The sequence below is a fragment of the Centropristis striata genome, chromosome 4, assembly GCF_030273125.1.
Source record: "Centropristis striata isolate RG_2023a ecotype Rhode Island chromosome 4, C.striata_1.0, whole genome shotgun sequence".
NCBI lineage: Eukaryota > Metazoa > Chordata > Actinopteri > Perciformes > Serranidae > Centropristis > Centropristis striata.
The window spans coordinates 25,171,352-25,191,737 of record NC_081520.1 but is presented as its reverse complement, the minus strand read 5'-3'; the positions used below and the strand labels follow the sequence as shown (position 1 = coordinate 25,191,737).

The following is a 20,386-nucleotide window of genomic DNA, read 5'->3' as shown; positions in this document are numbered from 1 at the left end:
TGTTAAGTATTTCATTTCAAGTGTTAACTTATTTAAAACTTGCATTCATTACCAGCCTTTTTCTACAGTTTAGAAGTTCAGGAATTCCATTGTTGTGGCAGGAGCAAATAATTATATACCTCTGTTGTCTCTCAGGTAGTAACAGGAAGCATGTCTTTACCTGCCTCCTCTGCACAGACCTGCAGCTACCAGCACATGTCGTCTGGAACAATACTCTGGATGTGTTTTAAATATCATCTTGAACATCATAAGAGAAAAAGAGTGACTTAAAGTTTTCATAAGCTGAAATTATTATGATAGTTTTAGATTGTGACTGTTATACTGTCTCTTTGCCTTAACTGTCTGTATGAGATGTACCGGGCTTTCGGCTAACTATAACTGGAACAGCTGACATACATTCATCGGCCACTTTATTATCTAGCATATTCTGCATACCTCAGTTGTGCGAGTGATTATTTGACTTATTGTTGCCTTTCTATCATCTCCAACCAGCATGGCCATTCTCCTCTGACCTCTGGCATCAACAAGGCATTTTGGCTCACTGGACATTTGTCAAAGACGTAGTTCAGAAGGCAGGACTCAAATGCAATGACAGAGATCAAGTTCCAGTACTCAAAAGGCGTTTATTCCAAAAAAAGAGTTGGTACACAGGCTGGCAGTCACACAGGCAAAGACGAGAGGCAAAAAGGCAGAATCAAAAGGCGAGCAAGGTTCAAACACGACAAGGCTATGACTATGCGAAATGCTGGACCATGGGCTTAGAACAGGGGTCCCCAAACTACGGCCCGCGGGCCACTTCCGGCCCGCCAAAGCAATTGGAGTGGCCCACTTAACTATCCCAAACATTCCCTCTAAACATGGCCTGTTTTTTTTTAAATTTCATTTATTATATATTTATTTATAAAATATATGCATGTAATGATTAAGGTAGGCGTTCTAATTAAAATTGACCTTAGTTGTGAATTATTTACAGTAGTAGCTAATTTTCAACCCCTCACACAATGGTATATTCTGATCTACGTGATGCCAAACCGTAAGCGTCAAGTTTTCGCGGGCAAGGCAAGCTAACGGAAGAGAGTCGGTCAACAAAATGTGGAAACGGAAAATAGATTCTGAATGCAGAATCTAATTTCACCTGTACCTGTTACAAAATCATCGTTAACTGGCATCAGCTTGTGTTTTCATTTTCTACAAAAAAAAGAAGAAGGAATATCTGTGGTACTTCAAATAAACATGTGAATACTTTATATTACTTTTTTGCAAACCAACAGGTGGTGCCAAGGCCAGCAAATGATTGTTAGCCTATATTTACACAATAACACTGGTGGTCACTTTGGCCCATATCATTTCCTGTTATAGACTGACCCCGGCCCCCCATCACAGAAAGAAAAGTTGATGTGGCCCCCACCGAAAAAAGTTTGGGGACCCCTAGCTTAGAAGAACTGGTGAGGAGACAAGACACAAAGGGGGTTAACGACAGGAACCTGAAACAGAGACGGGTGAGCGATCACAAAATATAACAGGAAGCACAAGACATGGAACATGAAGGGAAAATAAAAGACTTAACAGACAGTGGAGTCATGACAACATTTCCTTTTTTTCAGACCATTCTCTGTAAACCCTGGAGCTGGTTGTGAGTGAAACCCACAACCCATAATTCACTTAAATCACCTTCCCCATTCTGATGCTCCGATTGAAATGTATCTTAATTTTGACAATCACATGGCCTCAGATTTATGGAAATGCAACACTCCTGCAAATCTCAGATCTAACTGACAAACACTGCTATGGTGGCTCAAAATATCAACAATTTAAATATTGTTTTTATCATTTAAAAAAAGTCTCTTGCATTTTGTGTTCTTTGTGCGTCTATAACCTTGATTCCAAAAATGTTGGGATGCTGTAAAAAAAAAACGTAATAAAAACAGAACACAATGATTTGCAAATTCTTTGTGACCTACATCCAATTAAATAAAGTATAGAGACAATATGTCTGATGCTCTGTGGCTTAGTTAGTTGTTAGTGGTAAGTTTTTCTATGTTTTAATGTTTGTTGTAGGTTTCCAAGGTTTCTATGCTGTGATCAAACCTCTCACAATCGACAGAACAAAATTAGGATAATTTAGGTATTGAATTTGTCATTTATGCTTTGTGTAATCCTGCTGACTGTGAATCATATATTACTGCCAAGGGCAACACGGGAAAACACCTAAATCAGGAAGAGCTGATTTCAATTATTACTACACAAAACGCATGCAGAACATTTATTTGTCTCATGTTTGTCAGTATGAAAGGCCGCCCAGTCTATCAAATACTAAATAAGTATATATATAAGTAATACTAAAAAACTCTTATAAAACATAATATCCAGAGGGATGTGAATGTAGATGTCACCTTTTCATCATCTTTATTTTGACGTGTGCTTGTTAGTCACATCTCCTATAACGTCTTCACCTAAAATAGCAAGACACAAGGACTATCATGAGACCAGCAGCAGCATGAGAGTATTCCCAAAATTCCCTTATTTTTTTCTTTTTCTTTTTTATAGTAGGTTTATTTATTTATTTATTTAATTTTATGTAGGATGTATTGATAATTACTAATTATATGACAACCACAATAAGGGGAAACGTTCTATTTAATATAGATATAACTATCATGTTATACTTGTTTTTCTTTTCTTTTTTAAGACAAAAAGAATTCAGTGTCTCTTATTTTGCTTGACAGGCATTTTCAGTAAGTCTATTGGTAAACTCCATTAGTCATGGCATTTTGGGAAATGGGAATTTCTTTATCAAAGCATTTTGGGTGGGTTGGAAGGAGTTCAGTCAAACCACAGTGACTGCAGTTTTACAGATACAAGCACATTCTCAACAAACAGAGGAGGAAGTGGCTAGGTGCTTTTACATGACTCACTGGGACCCTTTGAGAGAGAAAAAAGTGGACCCAAAGCACTATAAATACCCCTCAGAGCTTCTTGACCCCAATGAGTGGTTTGGACGACACAGAGACAACAATGATTGCTGTGCTGCTGCTGCTGGCGCTGGTCGCTCACTCCTCTGCTCTGCCGCTGCCGTCTGCGGACACAGACAACCAGCTCTTAGCAGAGGTAAGCTCTGACCTCTGTAATTCACACTCTGTTTAGGCTTGTTCTGGATTCAAGTGGTTTTTGTTATAATCAAGAGTCCACAGAGTGGAGTAACCTACGCCTGTTTGTCACTCAACTTGTGTTCTCTTTCAACAAACAGAAGTACCTCCGGCGGTTCTACGGCCTCCCAGCTGGTCTGCAGGGCAGACGCGGGTCATCCGACCCCTTTCAGACCAAGATCAAGGAGATGCAGAGATTCTTCAAACTTAAGGTACCACACATCTGGACAGTTCTCCTGCTGGTATTGTGAATGAACAGCTGTTTTTGTATATTATGACTTTTGCTTCCTATGTCTTAGTTTGAGCATTTTGTTTAATTTTCTTTTTGTTTTAATTAAATTCAGCTTGTGTATAGTCTTACACATTTCATAGTTTTTGTTGGTTATACCGCAAAACAAACAAAAAAACAGATAAATAAATTCATAAAAAGAACAAAGAATACAATGTACAAGCAAACGTATATACAATCATTCAAACATAACAATCTACCGTCATGGAAAAAGTTATTAGAACATTGTTTTCTAGCCATGGCTAGATATCAGCTCTTAAATTAAACTCTTATCATCAATTTATGTTGTTATTATTATATTTGTCCAAACAAATGCACTTTTAGTTGTACCAGGCATTAAAATGAACAAGAAATTGAAGAAAACAAGGGTGGTCTAATCATTTTTCCATGACTGTATGTGTAGCAGGGAGCCAGGGGAGTTACAAAAGGACCTGATACTTGATACCTGATAACTACTATATCACCCTTGAGTCTCAAGGTGAATGTCAATTTTCCATTACAAAGATCTCATGCATCATATTAAACCAATCTGCTAACACAAGTGGCTCTTGGTGCAACCATTATTTTGTAATGGCTTTTCTTTTTTACTGGCAACCAGCATTATTTTAAACATATATGTATTCAATAAGCCAAGCTAGTTTGAGTATTTTTAGGTAAAAGAAAAAGGAAAGTTTATGATGATTGGAACTTTAACAGAGTATTTGTGGTGCTTGATGTATGCTATTCTTGTGCAAGGGCGATATTTAGTCTTGAAATTAGGTAGGGACATGCTTTGGGCAACCATTAATTTAAGTACAACTTTAAAATGTTTAGGTCACATAAAAAAAATCTAACCTTAATCTGTAGTAATTTTCATTTTTTTACACTCCATATGTGTGCATATCTTTGATATATAACTTGTTATGATTTTATAGGTACCAAATACTTGATCGTGCTGCTCATACAATGTAGTATAATGAGATACAGACATTGTCTTATTATTCTTAGTATTTGGGGACATGGGGCTTTTTTTTCCCCCCTAAAACAATGAAATATGATAAAAGTAGTCCCCTTTGTCCAAAGATATGGTACAACAACAACTCATTTTTCAAAATGTCTTCAAATTTGTGCTTAAACGAGCCCAGGCAACTCTTCCCACAAACAAAACTCAAAAGTTTTGTTGTTGGCAGAAATGGGTTAAAATCTTTCAATGCGGTATTAACTTGAGGAGTGAGCTTTAAACTGTGCCAAATTTTGTGTTCCTGTTGTGCAAATGTGGGAGTGTAGATAACATTTAAATTCATGTTAAAAATGTGTGTAAATTACAAATGGTTTATAATTTAACCCCCGAGCCTCAATATAACAAAATACCACCGATTATTTCCCAAAAAAATCCATGAGGTAAAAGTAAAATCTACCCTAAATAGCTTCAAAATGTCAAATTCTACAGTATTTTATGAACCTATGTTCTTGCTTTTCTTTCCATCTCTTCTGCCTCTGAAGGTGACAGGGAATCTAGATGACAACACTCTGGAGCTGATGAAGCAGGCCAGATGTGGCGTCCCTGACATCGGGGAGTACAACCATTTCCCTCGACACCTCAAATGGCAAAACAACAATGTCACATTCAGGTAAAATAATTTAACAAGGAGTGGAGGTATTTAGATATGGCCACCGGTATCATTTCTTTACTCAATATTCCTTGTCGTCTGTTCTTCGATGTTCCAGGATAGTGAATTATACACCAGATCTGAAGGCGTCTGATGTAGACAGAGCCATCCGCAACGCCTTCAACGTTTGGGCCGATGTCACGCCTCTGACCTTTAAGAAGCTGCACAAGGGCATCGCTGACATCATGATCAGCTTTGGAGAAAAAGGTCATTCTGACTGTATATATCCTCTACAGAAAAATACATGGCTTTTTTGACATTGTTCCTGCTGATCACATGCTTTATATATTAAAGCTTGTCTGTTTTATCCTGTAGAACATGGAGACTACAATCCTTTTGACGGGCCGAATGGACTGCTTGCTCATGCCTACCCGCCCGGCCAAGGCATCGGAGGAGACACTCACTTTGATGAGGAAGAACACTGGACCAAAGACTCATCAGGTCTGAGTAATGCATAAATGTACAACATGCATATTATATATATATATATATGTCATATACCACTTATTCTATGTATTCTACGTATTCTTTGTATAGCTCTGCATATATTTGAATATATATATGCATAATAGATGTTCATACTACTACATGCAAAAACTTATTTAACCTATTTAACATGCTAAAACATATTTTCTCCAATGTGCAATATCTGTAAAATGCAAAGTACTTTCAGGAAAACTAACAAACACAAAACATATATATTAATAATACATGCCAAATAGCAGAAATGTATGTATAGAATGTGTATAGAATGTATGTATATGTCTTATTTTTTATATTCTTATTTTTTTTTAAATATCTATGTGTCTGTATCTTGAGCTGCTGTGACGACTACATTTCCCCACTGCGGGATAAATAAAGTCATACCTTACCTTATCTTATCTTAGTAAGCTCTATCCTGACGATTAACTCTGAGCATCTTTCCTCCTCAGCTTACAACCTGTTTATCGTGGCGGCCCATGAGTTGGGCCACGCCCTGGGTATGTCTCACTCCAACGACGCCGGCGCCCTGATGTACCCTGTGTACTCGTACACTACAGGCTACCCCCTCGCTGAGGACGACATTGAAGGCATTCAGGCTCTCTACGGTGGGAAAAAACATGATCAGAAACTACATTCACTAGTCAAATCATAATTGATACCATGGTTGTATAGCATGACACTGGGTCGTATCTTTTTAAATGAAATATGAGGTGGACTGTTCATTAATGCCACATGTTTAATCACAGGCCCAAACCCAAACCCAAGGAAAGTGAAGCCAAAGCCTGACGCGCCAAACAAATGTGACCCCATGTTAACTTTTGACGCCGTCACTGAGCTCAGAGGGGAAACCATCATCTTCAAAGACAGGTACAGTAAGACACTAATACCTAAACTCTAGATCACTAGTTCCCAAGGGATCACTAAAGCTTCACAGGGTGGTTCTTCATTTTAAGGAGTGTATTTTATACTTTTTTTGGGGGTGTATTATAATGATTTGTTTTGTTTTTTTATTTACCGTTGCATCTCACCATTTTATTCACTTCTGTGAAAAAACGAATGGAATTGTTATTTCTAAAGTTTAGAATATTTAAAATATAAAATTAAAAAGAATTAAAAAGAGTCTTCTCTTTCTGCCAGTAGCTCCTATACATACCAGGGATGGGCAATTGGAGGCCCGGGGGCCGCATACGGCCCGCACTCTCACTTGAAGTGGCCCTAAAATTGCAGTTTCATCATATCTGGTTAAGTGCACAGTCCTATATGTGGCCCTGTGGTAGTGTCGACGAAAAACTGTGGCCCCCTCCACCATTTAAGTTGCCCATCCCTGCTCTATACTAAACAGCCTCGTGCTGCATTCAAAAACTACACAGTTAAAACAACCAAAGGGCTATTAGAACAATAGCCCATTGTAAGGGAGAAGAAAAGATGGTAACACTTTATTTGAAAAGGTTTGCATAAGACTGACATGACAGCTGTCATTAAGATAAATGAGACTTCAAGCATGCTTATGAATGTTGTCATTAAGTGTCAATCAGTCAATTATGTCACCTTTAATGCATTGTCTTTGTTTGTCATTGTCAGACATTGTTTGAGATGGCAGAAACTACCACAGCAAAGAAAAAAAACTCCTCCCAATAATGTATAAGTACACTTAAGTTATTGACTAAGGTATTTTATAAAGCAGTATCATAATCTGTGTAACTAGTTCCTTGCTTACTTTTTGAACATACATGATCACAAATGTTTTAAAAAAAAATACTTTTGTGTTCTTGACAAAGAAATGCCAAACAATGTCAACTTTGGATTAAAAGTGACATAACTGGCGGAATGGCACTTAATGACAACATTCATAAGCATTCATAAAGCCTCCTTCATCTTAATGACAGATGTCATATCAGTCTATGCATAGATTTTTATTTTAATAAAATGGAAAAACACAGACAATTGTATTAAAAGTTCCTAAAAAAAGGAAAACTCATGGGGAATGAATCCAAATCGCTCATTCAACACAAACCTCTGCAGTTGTTGACTTTACTTTCAGTTTTTCATTACTGTTATTGTTATGCATTGACTATAATATGAAATAAAAAGGGAAAAAGGTTGGGGACCACTGCTCTAGATCATGACCATGAAAGACTACCAGACTAGTAACCTATAACAACTCAAACTCAAACCATAACTCTGCCACATTACGTGTGTTGCAGATTCTACTGGCGTCTCCATCCCCAGATGCCGGAGCCCGAGCAGACAATGATCAAGTCCACGTGGCCCTCCCTCCCCAACAAGGTGGACGCAGCATACGAGAACCCAGAGAAGGATCTAGTCATCATATTTAGTGGTGGGTTATACATACTTATTTATTGCTATTAATTTTTTTTTATTCTAGATATAGTGTGTGTGTGAACCAAAACTCTATGTTTCAACAGGGATCAAAATGTGGGCTTTGAATGGATATAACCTGGTGGATGGTTATCCAAAGTACATACACAAACTTGGTCTTCCTAAGGAAATAAGGAAAATAGATGCAGCTGTGCACATCGGAGACACCGGGAAAACTCTGCTCTTCACTGATGAGGAATATTGGAGGTATGTGGTGATGAGTGTCACAAGTTTAAATCTGCACTCCTGTCATACGTTTCACATGTGATTCTATATTCCATTAACATCGCTTTGCTTTGCTTTGTCTCCCACAGCTACGATGAAGCAACTGGCACTATGGACAGTGGCTACCCAAGATCCACTGAGGATGATTTTCCTGGGATGGATGACGAGGTCGACGCTGCTGCTTATCACTATGGTATTTTAAAGCCTCATTTATCACATTTCATTCATAATTGTTAAACGATTATCCGAACTTGCGAACTTCCCAGCTGGCACTGGGTGAGAGGCGGGGTAAAGCCTGAACAGGCCGACAGACTGTCACAGGGCAGACAACCATTCATACTTTCATACACTCCTACGGGCAATTTAGAGTCACCAATTAAAGCTAGCTGCATGTTTTTGGACCGTGGGAGGAAGAGGAGAACATGAAAACTCCACACAGAAGAGCTATCCCATTTCTGTATTGATAATAATCAAAATATATATTTTATACCACTATACTGTTTTCCCTAACTGTTCTCCCACTCTGTTGTCTTCCAGGATACTTGTATTTCTTCCATGAACACATGCAGTACGAGTACAGCTACAACTCCAGGAAGGTCATTCGCATCATGAGGACCAACTCCATTCTCAACTGCTGATGAGGCATCTGCAACCGCCAACTCCACGATAAACAAAAACAGTTCATTGAATGAGCAGGGACATGTAGACATGCAGGGTTGACCTGTTATGAAAAAAAAAGTTTACTAGTGCTGGACACCTGTAGGAAATACAGTTTAATTTGACACAGAATGCTGGAAAATTCCTCAGAAACATATTTCCATAGATTATTGCTATTTATTTTACATCTCTATATTTGTACTATAAGTTTTACTTTGTACATCAAGATGCTTAGCAGGTTAAGTTTCTTGTAAGCAGCAGTTGGCAGTGAATTCATTTTGTTTCACTGACGTTGGTTGTTTAATATATTCTGCAATAGAAGCAGGTACATTAAAACTAGATTAATGGCCTCAGTGTTCTCAGAGGGCCAAGTGCTGAAAGTAAAGTAATGTCCCATATAGAGTTCAAACACGTAAAATGAATTCTAAAGTATCTCCGACACTGCATCTTGTGCCAAAGATGAGTTTTAAGACTCGACACTAATGGGACTGTGTCTAAAAGATCCACTTACTCAAACCAGATTTTACCAAATGTCATTTTAGCACTGATGTATTTTTGACATATGTGAATTTTCTTGTTTGATTTTTATGATTTATGTTGATTTATTAAATAAAATGTGAGTAAATGAAGGCAATGAGTATGTTATTTGATCATCACAATTATGTATGTATAACATTTTATCACTAAAACATAGTTATACCTTGTCACAAGTAATTTGTTTAATGTAAAGTCAGATCATAGTAAACATTTTGATTTTGTTAATTATAAAGCAGGTGTAGGTGCAATATAAATACTGTGAAAGTATGAAGATGGTCAATCTGTTACGGTTCTGTACTTTGGTTAGAACTGGACTTAATCGCTGGACACAGAGAAGTCTAGTTCAAGCAAAAAATAATAATTTGATAACACACTGCAGAAACACCAAGGCCACAAAGGCAGAAACGAGGACAAGCCAGGCACAAGGGGAGGTCATGAAGGGGCGAGAAAAACAGGGGGTTAGAAACACGCATCAAAAACTCTGACAAACTTGTGATAAAGAGTGGCCGAAGCATAACTTACTAGAAAAGACATGGATAGAAATGGCACCGGATTACAGGAGCCACAGGGTTTAAGTAGAACAGGTAATCAGTGAAGAGTGGAGACAGCCCAGTGTCTGGCTCAGGTGCTCTGATGAGCGAAGGCGGAGGCAAGCACACACACAAGCACACACACACACACACACACACACACACACACACACACACACACACGCACACACACACACAACACACACACACACACCCAGGCATATTACCGGACAGACTGGGATCCTAACAAAATCCACAGAGAAATGCACACAGTCCGTATTCAGAAACTGTTCATTTAAAGGAGTGATCAAGACTGTGATGTCACAACTATACAGGTAGAAAGTGTTGCAACAATGCCATTACAGTCACTCCCCGGCTGCAATGATGGTGCAGAGACACTGAGAGTGCAAATTGGGAAAATTCAATACACTGACCAATCAGAGCAGACTGGGTTTAAAGAGACAGGCACCTGAATGGAGTGTTTCAGACAGAATACAGGTATATATTAAGACCCACAGTATGAAACTGAGCGTTTTTTTTTTTTTACATTAAAGCATTAACCGGAAAAGCAGATGAACTGCCTAGACTCAAAGGTTGCGTAGGTGCATATAACACACTGGCAAGGTTTAATAAACTTAAATTAAACTAAATACTGCTGATTTTGGAATGTGGTTTATTCAGATCAGACTCAGATAATGTAACCTTGCTGGGGGGTTGTTGACTTGGAAAGGTATGGAAATACATTACAATTATTTATTTATTGCATCAATACTCAATAAAGGACTATATAGCTTTGCAAAACATATTCAATAAATAACACATATACTTGAATTAAATTAGACACTACATTTAATGTTGTATTAGTATGGGACTTGCTTACATTATTATCTCAAGAAACTCTGGGGCATGAACATGTAGTTCCCCACTTTCTCCACTAGAGAGCACTCCTCAACAGTTTGTTTGGGAAGGTCCTGCTATAACCAGAGTCCTGACAAATCTGGGACAGCTTAAGTGAGATATGGAAAAAAATCAGTAAAAAAATCAGTGCATGCTTCATTAGTGCAACAAATGTTGGGGAAAATCTTTGGCTCTGGTTGTATCAGATCTGAACAAAGCAACAGAATAAGCACTAATTGCATTAATTAAGGGTCATTACACTCAGTATCTCCATATTCCAGCGTACTTTATCAACCTAAAGCCAGTTATCTGAGCTGAAAGTTTAGGAGCATGTGAGATGTTTTATGAAAATTAAGAATTTGTGTTGTGTGAGCGGCCCAGATTTGAAAGGTCAGTATCTCTAGATGAAGTTGAAGGGAACAGTGAAGCTAGAGCCAAGCAACGTAATCCAAAGGCCCCATCATGTGGATGTAATTACAGTGCAGTGAAGCAGTCACCTCATTTGCTCATTTCCGAGGTATTGCGTGGTGTAGGCTGCGTCACAAATCCTGTGTGTTCATCATCGGTGTGGCTTTACGAGTCTGAGATGGTTTATCTGAAAGTAATATGTCTTTTGCATAAGCCTTTTTTCAATCAAATGAAGATTATCATGTTATTTGCATGTGTCAGAAATTATTCTTCCCCCTTCAGCTTGCCACTTAAAGAGTTCATGTGTTTTGAATTGGATTGTGCCGTGGGCAATGCAGAAACAAGGGGGACGACATGACAAAGGAAACATTTAAACAACAGAGCTCATTGTGTTCTCAAACAGCACTGGCTGAGGGAGGCTCAGCAAACACTGATACAGCTGACTCCAGGCCTGTGCTCAAAATATTCCTATTCCTGTAACTTTACCTTGATGTTAATGATGGTTAAAGATGCATGTTTGTGGCCTGAGGGAAAGTAGATCCAGTTTTGGGAAGATAGAAAAAGCACTCACAGTAAAACACAACTGTTTTAACATTTAAAGTCTCTATATGTTTATTTCAGTGAGTTGATCACTCTGTCTCCTATACTTGGATGTGTTTTTACTCCCCTTGGAAAGTGAACAAAACTGTCTCTTGTCTCTAAATATTTACTGCTGACATGCTCTCCCTCCTTGGTGGTTTGCAGATATTGAGCAACTTTTGGTATTGACTTAACTTTAGGCTTTTATAGAGCAATGCAAGGAAGAAACATGAAACATTAAGTCACTTTTAGCACCATGTGGATTCAGAGGTCGTATAAGTCTACCTTTCTTTCCCCTGCTGTTCCTGCCCCAGTCAAAAGTCATTAATATCTGACTCTTTCAACGTGTTCAAGATGCAGCATTGAGGATTTGAACATGAGCCAAATGAAAAAATCATAAACGCTGAATTTTAATATCTCTCTCTTGGTTAGACGGTATGTGTTGAAGTGATGCTGCGTTTACTGATTTAGAAAAGTGCAGCTAGGTCGGTACGTTACAGAGCATTCAATGAGCGGAAGATTTAGATCCTGCAGCCAAGAACAGGTGGGTGCGGTTCATCTGAGCTCCTAGACTGACATGTGCTCCCTGAAGCTAGGAAATTAATTTTAAAGGTGTAGTAAAACATTTTTTAATGTGGTTGTATGAGATACTTGTCCAGCGTCAGTGTATTAGCTAGATGGCGGTCAGCACGCCACCAGTTTGATGAAGCTAGTAGAGCTACATATATGCATATATGCTAAGCTATTTACTGCAGTGGACAGGGGCAGCAGCTAAACATATCTTTGACTCCTAAAAGACAACATCAACCTTAGTTTAAGTGTACGCTATATTTAGATTATTTTCACCTTGCTTTACCTTGCTCCTTCCAGTTTCTTTTGGCTGGTCAGTCTCCCTTTATAAAAGGTGTTCTCTTGTTTTTACAGCATTTCATCACTGTCATAATCGCTTATTTGTATTTTATGTATTTGTTGTCTCTTCCATAAACACAGAAAGCCAGATCCAAATAGCTGATCAGCAAAATAATACAGTTTTGCTTATGCGTAGGAATATGTAAGGTTGAGAAAATATAATGCCACAGGAAAGAGGCTCTCTGGTGGCAAGGTAAACACATGAACATTTCAAGTAATACATGCACTCAAACTGAAATTGAATTTTTTTAGGTTTTAAAATAAGTTTAGCTGCTGCCCCCGTCCATAGCAGTGCATTGCTTTGCTTCAGTGCTGGTGTAGCAGCCCAGATTAACCCCCCACCAAACTATCCCCAGGATTATAAAACAGGCTAGGCTATTTCAAACCCCCCTAGACCAGATTATATTAGGCTGTTACACCGGTATTCCTGCCTGCTTCTACAAACTGGAGGTGTGCCAATAGCCTCCCACTGTAGGTAATACACTGACTATGGATAAGCACCTCATACAACCTCCCTACAAAAAATCCAAACTATCCCTTTAATGTTTACATCCACCTCTTATTTTTTCCTACTTCAATTTTATGGTGATATATCTCATTTGGATTTATTTGTGTCTGTTTCAGCTCTGTAGCACATTGGAGATAATAAAAATGCAAGACAAGGACAGAGACAGTTGAAGGAGGTCAATGAAAAATAGAATGGGGGAAAAAAGGTGGTATCCTTTGAGAAAATCTTCACATAGTCCAGCCCAGCAGCTCCTGATGGAAACCAGATGGAGGGCAGCAGTCTCAGGATATATCCCTTTTCCTCTGGGAAACTCCCTCCTCAGACCACCAATATGAGAAGGGTGATGCAAGACTCCTGCTACTCCGACACTGAGCTGATTATTCTGAGTGTAGGCATGCCATATGGCACGTAAGACCTATGAAATGTCAAAGAAAGCTTCTTTAATTAAAACAACTTTAATTCATATCTTCTGATTTGACAAAATAACATGCACGTTCACATTTTACAGCCTGTGTGTCACAGTGCAGGAGAGGCATTGTGTTGTTGTTCAACTTCATCTGAGCAGTTCTGATAAATGTGGCTTTAAGAGTGTGCTCAGTGTTGATAGCGGCAAATATTATCCTTCTGGGTGTATCTGTTTATTTTCCTTTGCCTTCTGAGTACTGTTAGCCTTCTTGTCTCGTCTGCCTGCTGTTATTCTTCCTTTTCCCAGACCAGTATAGAAAAAATCTGAAGTCATCGTGTTTGCAAAGCAGCCAGTGATTCAGTGAAAGGGGCACAGTCTGTGTTTCTTCCTCCTACGTACTGTAGATGCTGGAATGTGGGAAAAGTCAGGCTCTGCTCTGTGTTGACCCATTAGTAGGTAAGGCTGACCTGATATGGCCCAGACCCAAAAGTGCCCAGTAAGTGCAGTAAAATAGCTGTAAGTGTGACTTCAGTATTTTAGGATGAGCTAAACTGCAACCTAAGGCTTTCATTGCACAATATTACCAATGTTAGTATTTGGTATGTAAGTATGTTAGTATTTTGGTATGTTGGCAATTTAAGAATTGGGGGCGGGGCCTTCATTGAGAACAATGGGGCCTTTACCTAAAACTTAAAAAGGTAGGGAAAAGAACTAGTTAATTGATTAAAGGTACAATGTGTAATGCTTGGCCATATATTTCAAACACATGGGAGGCAGTATTTAACCAAGATTGTGTACAGTTATACATGACAAACCTTGCAGTGTCTTCAAAAATGTATAGCGAGCTTTCAAAACTTCCAATCCTGCCTCATTTCATTACAGTAATGCCAGTGGTTATAGTATCAACATTTTTTTTCCAGTCAATCTACTCTACTGGTTCCATACATTATAAATTTACCATCATCACTAAAATAAAAAATTAAAAAGCCAAAAACTGAGTGTTGGGGAATAACTTGTTACATGCAACAGAGTTTAGTATTTAAACTACAAAATAAATGCAGTTTTAATCCATTACTGAGAAAGCATATGTCATTTAATTATGGTTACTTATCAAAATGTTGTTAATTACAAAGGGGTTGCAGCCGAATATATTATTTTCAGTAAAAAGCTTAAATTCAGAACATAAAGCTTTGCATCTTTCCAATGTTACTTATTTCGGCAGGTTTATAGAACAAATTTGAGAGCAACAACATCAATGGAGCTGTCTCCACATCCAGAAAGGTTCCATTCGTTTAGCAGTATGGACTAAAATGTTGACCATTGTTACTGACTGGTTCCCTTTGTCAGATCAATATTCATTGCTCTCATACGAATGTATAAATCTGCTCTAAGACAGCGGAGTCCGTTGTGCCAAAGACCAGCCGACCATGCCAAGGAGGTGACCATGTATGGAGTTTATTTCATATTTCTATTCAAGAGCTGACTTGATTTTTCCTTCAGATTGTTTTACTGCTTTCTCTCAAACCTGTTCTTGTGCACTCAAAATATCACTGCTCACACTTTTTCTGTCCTTGAGCTCAAAACTGTGTGATTTACTTTGCTCTCACTTGAACTCTTGGGATAAAATAACAGTCAATACAAACACCCGTTCTCCGTATTAGTGCAATAACACATGTGTATATAGCAGTAGTGCTTTTATTGCATAGCCACAGAGACATTTCGATTGCAAGAGAAGAGGTTTGAGAGAGAGCAGTAAAACAAGTAATCCTGCTCTCAAACAAAAAATCGTGCACTTGAATAAAGATAGTAAATAAACTCCATAACCATATACTTGGACAATAACGTCTTTCAGTGCTGGAAATTCAACAATATTTTCTTTCTGAAATCAGAAAAGGGCTTCACTGTACAGTTACATTTTTTTAATGTTTGAACTGTTTCGTCAGACCCTGTTGCACATTTAAATATTTCCAGAGTTTTATGGTATGAAACGCAAAAAGCTTTTGCACTTCTTTAATGCGACTGGAATGCAAAAAAAACAACATACATGAAGAATTTGAAATTACTTAAAACAAATTAACAATAATTCTACCAGCTAGTGTTTCCATGAATAAGTTGTTGTTTTTTTTACAGCCAGTTGTCAGTGGAGAAACATGATCCAGCAATTGTGACCTCACACAAAGTCATGCTTTTGTCTTGCACGCTCTACCTGTTTGTAACATAAACCTGTTCTATGGGCCCTGTTGATAATACACACTGTCAGTTATTGTGTAAAAATAAAGACTTATTTTTAACTCATTCACATGGGCATGTTTATGTGTAGCCTACGTCAGCTAAATAGCATTGCTCAATCTTGGTTGAATTTGCCACCATCTGTTGTGCAAAAATACACATGCGAGGAATATCTGAACTTTGGCTGAAGACAGAAGTGGAGATACTTGTATAATGTGAATATAGCAGCAAACAACTGTTCTTGCTCTACTTTATGAAACATGACCTCAATTTCAAGTGAGGGAACAGATGGAACTGTTCTAACCTCAGATTCAGCATAATAACAAAGTCCACTGTATGCACTACTGACCGCAAGGTAGTCCTACACGTGCTGAGTCATGGTGCAGTTTTGGAAATGTTTACTCTTCATCAAAAGAGAAGACAGTTCACCCCCAATGATTTCTGGAAAGAGACGTTGCTGTTTAGTTTTTCTTTTTTCATTAGATTTGACAGAAGGCAGACATCTCTACGGCTGATATCTCCAACACTCACAACAAAATACTGTAGCCTAATAAATAGGTAAACAAGAATATGGATTTTTGGGAGAGAACAGTCCCTTTAAGGCACAACAGCAGTTAAGGAACACAGTGGTTCAAAGTCTCTTTATAAAAAACAAAGCAGTGTTTACTTGCAACCCATTAGTTGTGTTTCTATTCAATTGTGAAGCAAAAAAAGAGCAAACATTTGGAATGTAAGCTAGGCTACAGTGTAGTCTTATCAGTAGTTGGTGTTTGGCTGGAGGTTGCAAACTGGAAAGAAAACAAGACGTCATGGCCATTTAACCCATCCACAAGAGAAAAGCTGAGAGTTTTACTTGGTCTTTCATGTCAGCTTGTATCGGCCAATGATTAAACTCTCTGGAAACAAGATCAAATTACTGACATTTTAGGGAAGACGCCGAAAGCAAAACAGTTGATTAGTAATGTGAGTTAAATGTTTGCTACATTAGAACTGGGCAAAGGCGTTTCCATATCTCTAAATGGCATATCAACTTTTTCAACAGAGGACACAACCACATGCAAGCATAAACACTTTTTGGTGCGATTTGGAAGGTTTTGTTGAATTTTTCACTTTTCAATCAGCTTTTCTAACGTGATACTTAAAATGGCCATAAAAATCAGTGAATGAAAACAAGGTTGCATATGTCTTCAGGTTGTAACAAAAAGAGAGAGAAAGAGTGATTTTAACCTATTTTCATTTTATAAAAATATACAACTCAGTCAATCAGTCAATCAAATGGCAGCACCTCAATGCATTCAGGCATGTAGACATAGAGAAGGCAAGCTGCTGAAGTCCAAAACAAGCGTCAGAATGGGGAAGAAAAGTGATTTAAGGGACTTTGAACGTGGCATGGTTGTTGGTTCCAGACGGGCTGGTCTGAGTATTTCACAAACTGCTGATCTACTGGGATTTTCACATCCAACCATCTATAGGGTTTACAGAGAATGGTCAGAAAAAGAGAAAATATGCCTTGTTGAAACCGGAGGTCAGAGGAGAATGGTCAGACTGGTTCAAGATTATAGAAAGGCAACAGCAACTATGTATTGGCAGTTCTTCCTGCTCGCACTGTCAAGCCTCTGCAGATGATCCAGAACCTAAGAGAGACCAGCCCGAGAGAGCACATGTCACTCCATCTCATCTCTCTGCACTGGCTCCCAGTTGCTGCCTGCATCTAATTCATGCTGTCTCTTGCTTACAAAACAGCAACTGGCACAGCTCCTGCCTACCTGAGGTCCTTTATTCAGGCCCACAAACCATCCTGCTCACTCACTACACTCTTCCAATGACAGTTGTCTGGCTCCTCCACCCCTGCAGGGCCCTACGTCTCAAACTAAACTCTTCTCCTCTGTAGTTCCCCCAAACTCTATCCAATCTGATGGAGTCCCTCTCAAGCTTTAAGAAAAGACTAAAGACCCACCACTTTACTGAACATCTTCACACAAAATCTACACAGAGAATAATAAATAACAATAAAAACAAGCACTGTCTGTATGCACTGCCTAATATCACTTACATCCTAATGGACTCAAACTTAACCCAAGACACTGACTCATGTGTTGCCTTTTGACTTAATCTTTGCTTGTGTTGTATAAACTTTGAAATGTACGTCTCTTTGGATAATTACATTGTAGAAATGTAGAATTGTAGAACTCATATAACCACTCGTTACAACCAAGGTATGCAGAAGACCATCTCTGCACACAGAAGATCACATCACCACTTTATAAGGTACACACTTCACCTAATAAAGTGGCCGATGAGTACACATATTTGTGTTTTTAATCATTGTATGACTCCTTACGCCTGATTTACGCTTGACGCATGTGGGAGGGTCTTGAGTGTCTTCAAGGCTGAAGTCCATGCATATCTGGGAGGAGAAACAGGAGAACCTGAGGAGCTGCTGAAGGCTGCAAGGAAAAACCAGCATGAGGTATAAAGGATCAAAACATTTCCTTGTCATAATTCAGCTCATGTCTGTGCGAGCGTCCATGTGGAAAGCATATTTCCCGAACCATAGATTGGAAACTACCTTAAACTATAATATGGCATCGAATATTTAAATTAACACCAATCAATCATTTGCATGGACTCTTGCACTCTTGGACTCCTGGTGCATTTTCTTTGTTTAAGCCAAATGTAAATCTCTGTAGGATTTACCAAATGCACAGTAGTGCCATACAGTGGTATAAACTTCAACAGCTCTTTAGAACAACAAGCAAATCTTTGTGGGCTGTGACAAGTTGAGCTGATCTTTTGTTTGTCTGAAAAACAAAACCTCTGTGCTGAGCTGCAGTGTGCTGACACAGTGCCTTGGTTTCTATTGTCACAGCAGCACAATAAGCCAGAGGGCATTTGAAAGCAACATTAGTGTTGTCAAATGAAAAATCTGCTTCAACACCTCTGGAAATACAGTACGTGCAAGACATTCTTTTTGTGTTAAGAAACAATTATCAGCTCCAAACAAATGCTTTAGAAAGTTGCTTGTAAAAAAAAAAAAAAAAAACATTCTTGGGTTTCAGCCTCCTGTGGGATTGAAAAGTAAAACCTTGCAGTGTTCAGAGCAGGATGGGCTCATTGTTGAGGCAAAGTGAATTAGCTGCTTGGATAGCTTGATCCTCCAGAGGATCTATCCCGGGAAGGTCAAATTACATTTGTTTGATAGTTGTTCAAGCAAGAACGGAGCACTTAATAAAGACACCCTGGTTCTGCTTGCCTGAATTAATTACACACAGTTCAAAGCTTCTCTCCGCTTTGAAGTAATTACATCTCAGAGCCAGACCCCTGCCGAGAAGCCAGTGATTACCTTTTGATTTCTTTGCTCGCTTGTCCCACACTGCCATAATGCAAACAACACGCCTAAATTAAGTTGTTGTTTTTTTGGGAAAATGAAATTAATGATGATGTTCAGAATCCTCTTCCTGCGCTTAAGTAAACAAACACAAGAACAAGAAAATCAGGTAAAGTTTATTCAGTGAAAGCTGACGCAAGAAATACATCTTGTTCAAACTTGCATACATGTGTTTGTTCCGCAGCGATTACCACAGACATGCACATAGGATAGATATTCAAATGTTTTTTCAAATATCAGCTGACTAAAAACATGAGTCGCTTATTAAAGGCCTCCAGTGTCGACTTTATCCACCTGAAAAGGGCCTCTTGTTCTCCTGATTACTGCCCCTCTCCCAGTGACTGCCCTGTATTAATGTGATGACATGGCTTCGAACCATGAAAGCAAGATGTCATGAGAAGATAAAACACAAGGTTTCTACGTTGTCAGAGCTCTGTGGATACTTTCCAGCATTCTGTTTCTTTGCTTTCATGGGAAATTAACTTTCTGTCAGAGTAGTGTCAGAAGTTAGACGAGCATATTCCAATTAAATGTCACTGCAGGGTTTGTTTTTCTGTGTCAAACAGAAATGTCAACATTGCTGGCGAGATCTCTATTGATTCCAAGTTCTGAGAAAAACTTTTTTAACCTCCACTAGCTGTAAGTAAACCTGACCTCATGTGACTCAAGGCTGTGTCATAAAAGTGACCAACAAATTTGAGAAAAGAGTTAATCTCCTTGGTGAAACAGTGGAGCTTGTAGCAGGCTTTTACAGATTAGTTGCTGTAATGTTAAAAAAAAAAAAGTGTCAACATATGAACAGAATGATATTTGAACTTATTTTACCCCTTAAACTTTATTTTGAGTTGATAAACTAGTTGGTTCCTATCTTAAAAGAACAGTACTGGGTCATTTAAAAACACCATAGGGGTGAAACCAACAAGATCTCCAACCTAAACGACAGAATAGACAGTTTGTTAATACCATAATGACACATATGAGCATTTGTCAAAATGAGCGTTTTGCGGCTCACGGTACAAAAAAAAACGTGAGTTAATGAAGTCACTTAAAAAACGTCAGTTACATAAAAAGTAATTTACTTTTGTTTTCACACAGGACCAGGATAACAGTTTGTTTGACTCATCCTTCTCCCCTGTCACCAACCCCGAGTGTGACATCCGCCATTTA

The 20,386-nt window shown here is 38.5% G+C and overlaps 1 protein-coding gene across 1 annotated transcript; it reads left to right on the top strand.

Annotated features, from left to right (window-relative positions):
• Positions 1–3,015: 3,015 nt before the first annotated feature.
• mmp13b (matrix metallopeptidase 13b) lies at positions 3,016–9,095 on the top strand. Its single transcript, XM_059331529.1, has 11 exons — positions 3,016–3,108; positions 3,248–3,358; positions 4,918–5,045; positions 5,143–5,291; positions 5,400–5,525; positions 6,017–6,172; positions 6,314–6,434; positions 7,772–7,905; positions 7,994–8,153; positions 8,261–8,364; positions 8,709–9,095. The coding sequence occupies exons 1-11, from the start codon at positions 3,016–3,018 to the stop codon at positions 8,807–8,809; spliced, it is 1,383 nt and encodes a 460-aa protein (XP_059187512.1). The 3' UTR covers positions 8,810–9,095.
• The last annotated feature ends 11,291 nt before the right edge of the window (positions 9,096–20,386 follow it).

Excerpts from the sequence above, each read along its gene's own strand:
- mmp13b (XM_059331529.1), top strand. The coding sequence starts at position 3,016 with ATGATTGCTGTGCTGCTGCTGCTGGCGCTGGTCGCTCACTCCTCTGCT. Across the intron at positions 3,359-4,917 it reads AGAGATTCTTCAAACTTAAG|GTGACAGGGAATCTAGATGA; the intron begins GTACCACACATC and ends CTGCCTCTGAAG. Across the intron at positions 7,906-7,993 it reads TCTAGTCATCATATTTAGTG|GGATCAAAATGTGGGCTTTG; the intron begins GTGGGTTATACA and ends ATGTTTCAACAG.